The sequence below is a fragment of the Eutrigla gurnardus genome, assembly GCF_963514095.1.
Source record: "Eutrigla gurnardus genome assembly, chromosome: 1".
Taxonomy (NCBI): Eukaryota; Metazoa; Chordata; class Actinopteri; order Perciformes; family Triglidae; genus Eutrigla; species Eutrigla gurnardus.
The window spans coordinates 32,222,295-32,234,668 of NC_139915.1; the positions used below are offsets into that span (position 1 = coordinate 32,222,295).

Genomic DNA, 12,374 nt, shown 5'->3' on the forward strand with positions numbered 1-12,374 from the left:
TTGGTCCAGATTAACAAGTGCAACGAATCTGGAAGGACGTTTTGTTGCTGTTTATTTGGAAAATTGTTTCACTAATTGTTTATTGTCACCTCTATTTTAGGCAGAAATCTGAGAGAAAAAGCTGACAAACAAACAAAATAGCTACTGTAACTTTTGTAGTATGCAACCTCATAACCTTTTGTATATGACAGAAATACTTCTGCATGACGCCAGACAGTAGCTGTCGCTTCTGCCATTTTTTGAAGATACGTTCTTCAGTTGTCAAAGAAACAAACACAAAATATGGAAACAGTTTGTATGAGATGATAACTAATTCCTTATAAATAGATGCAATGAAGCCAAAGAGTCTTTATTGCTAGAATTGCTCCATCAGCCTTCATACCACTAGAGGTAGGTGGGACCGTGTTTGAATCGGGGCAATCAAACCCTTTAAAGACGGATACAATAATATTGGATTTGCATCTACATTCATACCTTTAAAAAAGTGTTATTGAGCCATCTCTTCTCTGTCTTATGAACACCCGCCTGTGCTTCGTCTCACAAACCGGTATAATCCATGCAAACGCTGCCCTGCTAATCCACACACACACTACAGCAGAGACCTCGCCTTGACATTACACACTCCAAGCAATGATTCCCCTCGTGCTCAATCCCTCAACCCTCTGGAGCCTGACGGGCGGAGAGCCGTTTCCCCGGCAGCGGTGGGGGGGGGGGGGGGGGGGGGGGAGGTCAGGTGGCAATAGGTGGAAGCGTGTTCACGTGAATGAGGCTGCGTTGACACAGCGGTGGGGTAATGTTCTTCATTTCACCCTCATTCACACCCAGAATTATTCTATACCCCCCACCCTGCAGAGATGTCCTTGCTCCATTCACTCCCACCGCTATCACTCACTCATGCACACACAAGCACACACTCCATCACACACACACACACACGCAGTTATGCAGATGTTTAGTCTTATGATTGGTTCAATCTTCCCCCCACGGCTGCACTGCAGAATGCACACCACCTGTTAGCCTCCTGCTGTGCCAATGCCGTCTCCATTCCCCGTCACTCGGGATGCTTTAGTATGCAGCACATACTCGTTGAGTATGTAGCATGTGATTTTTAACAGTGTTGGAGCCTGCTACCTTTGTTGGTCAACGTTAACGAAGCAGTCATAAGCCGTTTCACCATGTTAGTCAAGTCACATCATTTAAACAGCATGTTTAAAAACAACAGGAGTTGACCCAAGGAGTTATGCTAAAGGTAATGATCTGCTCCACTACAGGCAAACACAATTAAAGGCATAAAAGGTGCATAAAAGGCAATGCAGCATAATGTTATAGGATAATAATACGATAAACGGCGTTGAGAGGGGACTTGAGTTGAGTGAAATAAAAGGTGGCTCTTTAAACTTGATTTAAAATGCTCTCTGAGTGAACCAGATTTCTGTTGGTCTCTAACCAACGCAGGCGTTAACACACAGTCCAAGTAGAAAACACACGTGCTGAATCACAGTGTGGACGACCTTTACATCCTCCAGTCACACTAAATACATGTATGACCTTCAGAGTGAATTCAGGTTTGAGCACTCGCTGCTTCAAATGACAGGAGATAAGCACATAAAGCATCCTTACAGACAAAGCTCCGCTCTTCTTAAACTCCACATCTCTGGCCACTGAGCAAACCTCTGCTGAGGACGGTGGTCAAAAGCTCCGGAACAAGCAACTTAATGGTGCTATACAGCTCATATTCACATCTCCCGCTTCATCAGTCTAATCCTCATTTTTGCAACCAAAAAAAAAAAAGCTGAGTAAAATAATATCAGCACTTCTGGGACCTCATCTGTTCCCTCTTATCTGCATATTAATATGTTTTCAGTTTTGTCTGCAAGTCTTTTAAAACCCACTTCAAATCACACATCTGACAGAATAATCAGATCCTCTAAAGAGAGGTTCAGGTGCGTGTTAATTCTGGTTTTGTTTGCCGACAATAACTTCTATCTTTTTTTAGGCCTCTTGTTGAAATTAAACAAAACTGAGACGCTGAGAAAAAAAAAAAAAGAACAATGTACCTCAATGAAGGCAGCAAATAAATGAAAGGATTCAGCCGTCTCCAGCTGTAGTGGAGACGGGAGTTATTTATTCATTCCATTTATTTATTTATTTACAGCAACTGGGAAAGATATTAGTGGATATTTTAGCTGGAAACTATTATTTAACACTGACATGGTGGCCAACCTGTTACATAATCAGTGTGTTTTTAATATTCCTGACACATGAATGACTGATACATCTCGTTCAGTAGCATCTAACTAGGCGGGTAGGGCAGTTTCCAAGCTGGCCAGATGGTGGCGCCACCACAACGGACTTCACGGTTTTCCCTTTCACATTTGCATCTAGATCAATTGTTATGATTCTTATTAATTCCAAATCTGTTTTTCTATTGTTTTTTTTCTAAATCGCTGCTCCTTTTACACATTTGTTTTTACAATTTTCCATAAATTTGAGCAAACGTCTGGACCAAGTTCCTTTTTTCAGATTTGTGATGTTCATTACAGTTTTGCATGGATTATATTTCAGGAAATGAAATATCTCCTGAATGCAAACACATTTGGTGGATCTGTGTAGATATGATGTCTGCTGGATGCTTGATATTCTAACAATCACATCTCCTGGAGACCAGGAAACTTCTGAGGGTACGAATGAACACCTTCTTATAGCGTTCGTGTCTGGTCTTTGTTCCTACCTTCAGGGTCATCTTGGCCAGCAGCTCCTGAAGGTCCATGATGCCTTGCACCAGGCTGAGGAAGTCACTGCAGGTCGGACAGGCTCAACGGAGGAAAGGGAAAGCACCACAGCAGAAGAAGAGAAGAGAGGGAGAGAAGGAGGGAAGCGTTTAGATAGAAGACATACAAAACAAAGAGTATTAGCCTATCGTTATGGATTTGGACACCATGTCGGCCAGGAGTAAACAAACGGGGAGCGTCTGTTCACTCGTTTGTCTGCCGTTGGTATCAATAGTGGAGTGACAAGGTGTGATTACATGCCTTATTGATCAGTAACAGACACGGCACACAGCGGTGGCCCTGTATCTTAATCTGTTTGACAGTGAGCAGATGGAGAAACAAAGCAGGCGCAGGAGAGGCTGCGATGAATCTGAATTACAGCTAAATGAAGATTACTGCAGTGGAGGAAGATGAGGCTTCGTCTGTGAGGTCACCAGCAGCAGCCGCCGCAGCGCTCGTCTCAGTCCACCTTAATGAGCAGCGGTGTCTCTCAGTGTTTGTCAGGGAACGCTGTGTTCGACGGCGTCATGGTGATACTCACTGCGGTTGAGGTTAGGACACTGCGATATGTAGCCGTTGGGAGCGAAAATCAACTTCACGTCCTGGATAACGCCCTAGCAACACAGAGGGGGGGGGGGACAATTAAAGACGTGGACTGGCAACATCATGGGATACATTAACATTAAAATATCTATCTAATAAGATGTTTTCAGTGCTCATAACGACCAATCAGAGCCCAGGAGTCTCTAACGCGGTTGTCCAGATCATGTGACTGTATTGGACGTTTCTCACCTCAGAATGTGAATTTTTAGTGTACTTGGTTTTGTTGTTGGGGTCATGAACTTTCTCATTTACATCTGTCTCATGTCCTTCTATAGTGTCGAGTTGGAGAAAATATGATATGTTCACCACCTCGGGTTAGCATGTTAGCATGTTAGCATGCTGACATTTACATGACATCGTCAGTACACGGTGAAAAGGTGATTTTCAAACACATCTTTTAAAAACACATTTGCAACTGCAGCCAAATCAACTCACAGCATCTGATGATGAAATGATTTTGATTTGATCTTTATTTCCCTCAATGTTTACAATATTTACATGACATAAAATACATCATACAGATATGAAAAAGACAAAAGAAATCACTAAAATCATTGAAGTTCGAGGGACAGGAGTCATGTCCTGCCCCTTCTTTACAATATCCCATGTAATTTACATATCATTTACATATAGTTAATATGTGTGTGAAATTTGAATATAAGCATTATATCCAACACAACATAATAACAAAATAAAAAAATAAAAAACAACACACAACAAATGTTATTTTCCCGTCAACAACAATTTATTTTATTACAATGAAAGTTGTCAGAAATGGTGAAAAACCACAGAATGCTGAAAAGAGAGAGCAACGTATCCATCAACCAATCGACTGAAGCAAATGGACTTCACGTATAGATTGAAGCGAGAGGCCTATAACCGATAGAGTCCTCTCCTTTTGTCTGTCCGTCACGCTGAGTGACAGCGGCTCCGCCGGGCTTCTAAAGAGAAGAGGAAATGCACCCTACTCTAATGGAAAAGCTAACTTGTAAACACACACACACACACACACACACACACAGGGGTAATATAATGTCATCATTCCTTCAAAGTGGCTGCTGAAAACACGCTGCGAGGACATTTGGAATTCACCACCTCGAGCACGGCTGCCGTCGACCCCTCGCGTCCCGCTCGCTATGCCAATGTGAAATCCATTTACAGTACATTCTGGCTGCCGGACCCCCGACGCAAGCAACACCTGTCTGCATCTCCACCGAGACACCAGAGAGAGAGAGGGAGAGAGACATAGAGACATAGAGAGAGAGAGAGAGAGGTTTCCGTGTCACTCGGAATGAAAATGAGGGTGTAGATCACAGATGTCTGTCCCAGTGGTGTAATATAGAGACCCTGACCACACATCACTGTCAGTCATCAGGATGTAATTCCAGGTCGTAGTAATACTCTCTCTCTCTCTCTCCCTCTCTCTCTGGGCGTGTGTCTAACAGCAGAGCGTTTGGATTTCTAATGCAGAAACGCCGACTTCCAGCTTTAAAGCTGCACTCGTGCATATTTTTAGAACGGCGATGGAATGAAGGAGTGCGTTTAATGAGTGGTGACCTCTCTGCCGCTGGATGGAGATTTGTATTTTTAAGCTTCTTTTAACTCCCACTTTGTTTTTTTTGATTCACAGCTTTCTGATGAAGGCAGCCGTGTTCAGCATACACGTGAATTCAATGAGTAAATCACGGCACTCTATTTTGGATTTAAAAATGAGAATGTTTCCTTCAGATATTTCAAACCAATTCCAATTTGTACGATACAGTCGATGTGTTACATTATTTATATAAAATGTGGAAAGATTGCCTGAAAAAATAAATAAAAAAAGAATATTTTTTAATAAAAAAAGTAAATAATCTATTATACTTTACGACATTGATGCAGAATTGTTCAACAAAGCATCACGATGCATCACAGAATTCATTATTTCTCCCATCACTAAAAACAACTGAAGCATTTTCTCTCCTGTTGAGTTGGTGGAGACCAAACCAGAGCTAACAGAGAGTGAATATTATGTACGATTTTACTAATGCTACTTTTGTTCCTCGTCTCCTAGAAGATTTTATTTGGTTTAGTTTTTATTTCTGAATAATAATAATCTGCTGCCACGAGAAAACCAGAAGCTCCTTCAGCCTTTGTGTTGCCGGCTCTGCTGCAGTAAAATAAAGGTAGTAGTCTTGAACAAGCAATGTATGTCAGCAATTGTTAGCCAGAGCAATCTTACAAGGTGATTGGTTGCATATCACCTCGATCTGCCTTAGTGGCCGACAAGCATCTTCTTTTAGGATGATGTATGGCCGAGTGGATGAGTTTCCTCCGAACAAATACACAGCATCACTTTGATCAGCTATGAAGCCGGAGCTCCAACACTGTTCATCCGATGTGTTTGTGAAGACAACAGAGCTGGAAGTCACAAATAACATCATTGTTTTCATTTCCAAGCTGCTGCAGTACGGAGACGAAGCAATTAAAAATGTGTCACTGTCCAAACACCTACAGATGGCATTGTAGTCCTGAGTACATCAAAACATTCCAAAAGTGTGTGTGTGTGTGTGTGTTCATATAGTTGTATGAGAAAATGATGTTTTTGTAATTATAATTAGATGAAAAATGAGATAATATGAGAAATAGGATGGGTTTAAGGTCCGCGCTGGGGAACGAAAGCAGCCAATGAGGGTCCTCACAAGTAGAGCAGTGTGTGTGCGTGTGTGTGTGTGTGTGTGTGTGTGTGTGTGTGTTATTTATGCATCATTCCTTTCTTTGTGTCCCCAATCGTTCACACGTTCTCTCGCCATTATTGCTGATAAAATCCCCTTCAGTTCAGCTTGCTCAGTCATAATTCCCAGTTAGCTGGTTTATTACAGCAATAATAAGCCGGGCATATTTTGGCAACACTTTGGCCCTCGGGCAAACATTGACAGGAGGCTTATTGTGCTGGGTGAGGCTTTATCCTGGTGATTCTGTTGTGATGGTGCACACCGTGACCTTTGTTTGGCTCGAGTCAGGATCTGAAGACTTAACCTTCACCTGCGGTTTCATCTCTCAGGACTAAAGCAGCGTCGGCAGCACTGATTAACAACGAGAGGAGGTGTAGGAGGCAGAGAGGAGGTGTAGGAGGCAGAGAGGAGGTGTAGGAGGCAGAGAGGAGGTGGAGGAGGCAGAGAGGAGGTGTAGGAGGCAGAGAGGAGGTGTAGGAGGCAGAGAGGAGGTGTAGGAGAGAGAGGAGGTGTAGGAGGCAGAGAGGAGGTGTAGGAGGCAGAGAGGAGGTGTAGGAGAGAGAGGAGGTGTAGGAGGCAGAGAGGAGGTGTAGGAGGCAGAGAGGAGGTGTAGGAGGCAGAGAGGAGATGTAGGAGGCAGAGAGGAGGTGTCAGAGGCAGAGAGGAGGTGTAGGAGGCAGAGAGGAGGTGTAGGAGGCAGAGAGGAGGTGTAGGAGGCAGAGAGACGGCGATGATCCCCGCCAAGGATCCTTACACGTATCATAAAAACACGAGCTTCACTTGAATTTCAACTTGTTTTGAGGAGGTTTTGATTGGTCACTTATTTTAATTTTACTTGTATTCTTATCTCTGCTTTTTATATAGTTTTATTGTTTACTGTTTATTGTTTACTTTCTACATTTAGTCTAGTTTTTGTGAGCTGCTGGAAATACAATTTCCTTGCGGGAGTCATCCCAAAGGGATCAATATAGACAAGTCTTTTAGTTCATTTTCTAAGTAGGTGTAGGTTAATGGAAATGTCGGACCATCTAAGAATGTTTTGTTCAAGTAAGGGAGACAAAAAAATAAGAATTATATTCTTCTTTCTGCTCCTTTCCAATCATGAAATGCATTAATTTGACATTCTGTTGCCGAGGTGGAATTAATTCATGCATAACATTTGTTTGGCGCAATAAAAGACAAGACATTTGGAAATGATTCCAACTTTATGGGCAACCCTGTACTTCCAAAAGCATCAATCGTGCAGAAAATGTAGAGGTTAATGTAGTACTAGGATGATGTTAATGAGTAATAATGCTAGGATCCACTGCATATTTAAAGTTTAGCTCTTCAAAAAAAGAAAGACCATAATATGCTGATTTCTTTCCCTTTTGTCCATTCTCCTTGTAGAAGTCATGTAATTAAGCCTGGTGATGGAGGTTTGAACATCAGCCTGGGAGAAGATGATGCTGTGTAGTAAAGTTGAAATATAACGCATAAACAACCACCAGGAAACAGGAGGAGACACGGGAGAGTGTGAAGACGGAGATCTGAGCTCTCGTGTCTCCAGGTCGGGCTTCGTCTTTCATCACGCTGCCTTTATGGAAGGAGCTCTCAATCATTGTCCGGAGTCCATTCATGAAGCACAATAGCACCGGCTCCAAAAGAGTCTGCGGTGTCCCTGAGGAGTCAGCATCCTTGGGACCATGGATTCTAGATAAAGATAATTTATTACAGGACGAGGACGAGGTGCATCTCACCGAGGGCTCGATATGTTTTATTTAAAGGCCTAGTTAGCTGGTTTTATCATTACCCCGCTGCCGAGCCCTGAACGGGATAGATTACAGCTGCAGCTTTATTTTTCTCCTCCCGTATCTCCATCTGCAGTGTTCCCTCTCTCGCCTCTCTATTCTTTTTTCCTTTCTCGTTTCCCAAACAAGCTCTTCAGCCCTCTTGGCTTTCTGACATGACAAGGCGTAAGTAGGCTGTATTTATCCCCTCGTCTTTAGCAGGTCACAGGCGGGAGAGTGTGAGGGGAATAGCAAAGAGGTAGCATTGAGGAGTTGGACAATATGTTTCTTCTATGGCTGTCTCTGTCTATGTCTCCCTCTCTCACCAGGCCTACTGGTCGCCAACAAATAGTTAAAGCACTCCTCATTAAGCCACGGCGTGTTGTTTTATTATTTCCGTTGGCGTATGATTAAACAAATGAGAGACAAGGTGTTAATTAGTTTCCAGTGTGTGAGGAGGCGTATTGAACTTAAGGGAGACCTGGATGAGCTGTGTGTCCCTGCTTCCAGTCTGTAGGGGAAAACAAAGCCAACTCAAAGGGCGAGGTATCAGAGACAACAGCAGGATGTGTTGTCAAACTCTTACAACGGTGCAAAACGTGGCCACCTGCTCCTCCACATACCGGGGAGTCCATACAATATACACTGACAGTAATAAGTAATGGGGCTGCACCTGGCTGGTTCATCTCTGCAGAACAAAACATTTTTACATTAAGTCATTATATTTGGCATAACGTCCAAATTGTTTCTACTTCACATTCTTTTGATTATTATTTTTTGTTTTAAAGTTTTAAAGATTTGAGATACTTCGCTTCTAGCGGCCTCTTTGGTGGAAGATGGAACTGCAAGGAGCCTCTGGGACTTCATCTCCCAGAGTGTCGACTGTTTGATGTCAGTTGCGATCCTGGTTTTCCCCTCGTTGGCGTCACTTTGCTTCTTGATGACTTTCCTTCTTCACTTCCATTAGTTTGTTCTTTTTCTTGGACTGGAAGTTGAACGGTCTTCTTTCTCTGCCTGTTGATCCTCCATTGTGAGTCAGCAGGAATGAAATGTATCACTTTAGACTAGAGGGAGCCTGACTCAGCAGTCTGAAGTTACCGATTTCCGATTACAAGTAAACGCAGCATACTTCCACGAGTAGCTCCGACTGGCTGACTGACGGAAAAAGCTTCACTAAAAAACAAGTTTAAACCATATTTCTTGGCAGATTTTGTAGGATGCAATAAAGACAAACATGCAGCCTCTATCTAAAATGAAGCTAGCTAGCTCGTAGGCTAACTTAGTAAGACTCGCACTAGTGGATGATTTTCAGATCTGGGTATAAACTAAGTTACCAAACTAATAAAGCGAGCGTCTTCCTCTGGGAACGTCATTAAACACATGAGATGATGGAAGCTCATGAATATGCATGAGCAGCAGCCGGTGATAATTAGGTTACTGTTAAGAAGGGGGAGGAAAAAAAATGGATCTTCTGATTGAATGTGCAACAGGTCCTCGATTCAATGTTTTACAAGTGCACCTGTCAGCTGACGTTCCAACTCATCCCAGTGTAAACCTGGAGGGAGACGCTCTGTCACTTCAAACAAGCCCGGCTTCACCAGCACGCCATCTGTCTGCGGCTGCTGACGAACACACACACGCATGCCGGCTCTTCAAGACCGGAGCGCTCCTCCAGCAGAAGGAGCTCCTTGAAGCAAGAGAGGAGGGGGAGGCCGATGTGCAGCAGAGATAGTGTCAAAGCATCGGGAGGAGGAATTATTTACGCCACAGTAGGGGTACGGTGGCTAATCAATATTACATAGACGTTAGAGAGAGAGGAAAAAACAAAAAAAAGAGGGGCATCGATTGCATTGTGGGTGGGCCGGAGAGGTGAGAATATCCCGGTGACACTCGCGTCCTCCTCCGCCTGCTGCGACTCCAGAAAATGAGCAGTGATTAAGAATCGACAACTTTCTAACAGGCTTGGGAATACGCCTTTTAAAGCGTATGCACAGCTTTTTTTCTTTCTTTGTGTGGTTCCTCTGAGAGCCCTCAGTGCCCACACACACACACACACACACACACACACACACACAGCCAATTATCCCGGTGCGATGTGGAATGTGAAGCACGTCCGTGCAGGTGGAGGAGTCTTACCTTGAACAGGCCGTGCTTGTGGCCGTGCTGGCCGAGCCACACTCCGCTGCCGGGGGTGAGCTCCATCTGAGGAGGGTCTATCACCCGCTCGTAAATCCTGCCAACGACACATCAGAAGGGAAATGTTTATGGTTATGATAACACACACACACACACACACACACGTTTCCTCTCTTTTGTCCCGGTCCGGCGGTAACACCATCCAACGCTCCCTCCGTCTCCCTTCATGAGGAGAGGAGAGGCTGCTCTGCTGGACCATGACAGCCGGTCTCGGAGCTCTAACGCCGCATTGATATGTGGATCTGGGAGGCTGGATTAACCACCCGACTCCAGAAAACGGACACAAACAGGCTTTTTGGCATTAGCCAGGCAAACATCCTCGCCTTCATCCTCCACAACGAGGTGGGCTTAACGATGCTGGAGCGCTCATTTTACAGTTTTACAGTCATTTAGTACTTGTTTGGATGCGACATCAACGATATGGATCTGTATTTCAGCAATAAATCATCATGTAAAACAAAAAACATCCTCTGTATGAGCGGCAGGAGGTTTGTTTCCCAAAACAGAGAGGCCGGTCTTGATATACGGCGTACTGTAAATCACGGCTCCATTAAGCAGCGTTTTTGTTATTAACGCTGAGAGACATGACTCCCTGGGATGGGAGAGGGGACGCTGCTAATCCCTGCAGCTCTGTGGTTTTGCCAGCTTTTGGTTTTTGATCTGCCAGCACTTACGGTCCACTACTAATGGCTCTCAGCACCCGACCCCCGGCCCAACGCGGAGCCGTGGTGGTCTCAAGAATGAAGGGATTCATCATCAAGAAAACGGCTTCCATCAGGATGCCTTTATGGCCGAATGTTTCTGCCCTAATGTCTACTTTCAGTTACGTTCGAGTGTTTCAAGCTGTCAGGCTGTTTAATGCAGCTCTAAATCCCATTTAAATGTGTCAGAAAATCCATTTTGAGAGACGAGAATACAATCCTGATCAAACGAGACTTCGGTTTGCTGCAATGATAAATAAATCAAGTCATCACTGTCAAAACAAAGAGAGGTATAACTTCTACACGGCGTGCAATTTGGGGAAAATCTGAATATCAAACCAAAAACCATGCAGAAAATTCCTTTTTAACGCTTTAAAAAGAAGCAATTTCCCTCCAGTGAGAGAATGAATGGAGAACAAAAGAGAGTTTTCTTTTGTTCTTAGGAGTAGAAAAACAACGGCGCGGCCGCACGTCCGCTAATTATAGGTCTGTTATTTACACGTGAGCGTTTTCAGAAATAATGTTCTTTTAAACAGCAAAACACCTTAAAAATCACGTTGCCGTTGGTGCTGCAGTGCTGTTGACACTGTAGCTGTCTGATTCGCCCCCTGCTGGGCGAGCTGTCACTGCGGTGGAGAACGTAGAGGTCATGTGATTGGACTCGGTTTGGGAACCTTACAGCAGCGGCGGCGGCGCCAATTAGACAATGTGGCGACGTGCACGGTCCGACACCGCGGGCTGCAGCCGTCAACAGCTAATTATAGAGGACATTCAGCCGTCGACATACTGTACGGCGTGATGAAGGAGCTCCTCTATCGCCGAGGTGCAGCTTTCAATGAGCCATTCCTCACGTTTACAACCGAGGGAACAGATGAGGACGTGAGTGCAGGGAACGGCTCGTCATTCATCATAAAATACAAACACAAACTAAACGTCTCAGGCAGCACCGTGATATCTCACCACGCAGTAATCTGGGTGGACACTTGTGTATGACCAGCATGGGTTTTTAACAATATTAGAGGTGTATCGATTCATGCGATTAATCGATGACTCCATCGTCATTCCTACAGATTCTACTCAATCGATCTGCTAAAATAAATAAATAGAATCACTTTGGCTTCACCAATAATCAATAAAGATGTGTTAAATCTTATGAATCATGATTCTTAATTATGATTTAAGACTTTTAAGACACTCTCTCTCCTGCCAGCATGTAGCCGATTGAAACATTTTCTAAATAACTGAGCAATGTTTAATTACATTTTTGTATTCAGTATAAAATATTATGCTACTTTTTCATTGAATACATATGTTTAATAAGTAATTCTGTGGTCTGTTTATTTTTTCACCTTTCAAAAGAATACAGATAGTCTCACTCACATTATTGCATGTTTATTTCATGGATATAGAATTTTGGTTAAAAGTTACTGAATCGAATCAAATCGTTCCAAAAAAATAAAAAATGTCCTTGAATCGAATCGCCAGCTACTGTATCGTTAATCACTGTGAAGCCAAAGATTCACACCCCGAAACAAAAACCACTGAATTTCCACAAATTGCTTTATCAAGCAGAGGAAATGATAGACCGTGTCATTCAGCATCACTGTGTTTAATTTCATC

The 12,374-nt window shown here is 43.5% G+C and overlaps 1 protein-coding gene across 1 annotated transcript in view; it reads right to left on the reverse strand.

Annotated features, from left to right (window-relative positions):
* LOC311015648 (protein kinase C-binding protein NELL1-like) overlaps positions 1 to 12,374 on the reverse strand; it is a 201,486-nt gene that overhangs the window by 129,104 nt on the left and 60,008 nt on the right. Inside the window, exons 5-7 of the mRNA XM_084013025.1 lie at positions 9,994 to 10,090; positions 3,313 to 3,385; positions 2,732 to 2,814 (exon numbers count right to left, since the gene is read on the reverse strand). Of these exons, the coding sequence (XP_083869151.1) occupies positions 2,732 to 2,814; positions 3,313 to 3,385; positions 9,994 to 10,090 (253 nt within the window). The remainder of the gene's footprint in view (positions 1 to 2,731; positions 2,815 to 3,312; positions 3,386 to 9,993; positions 10,091 to 12,374) is intronic.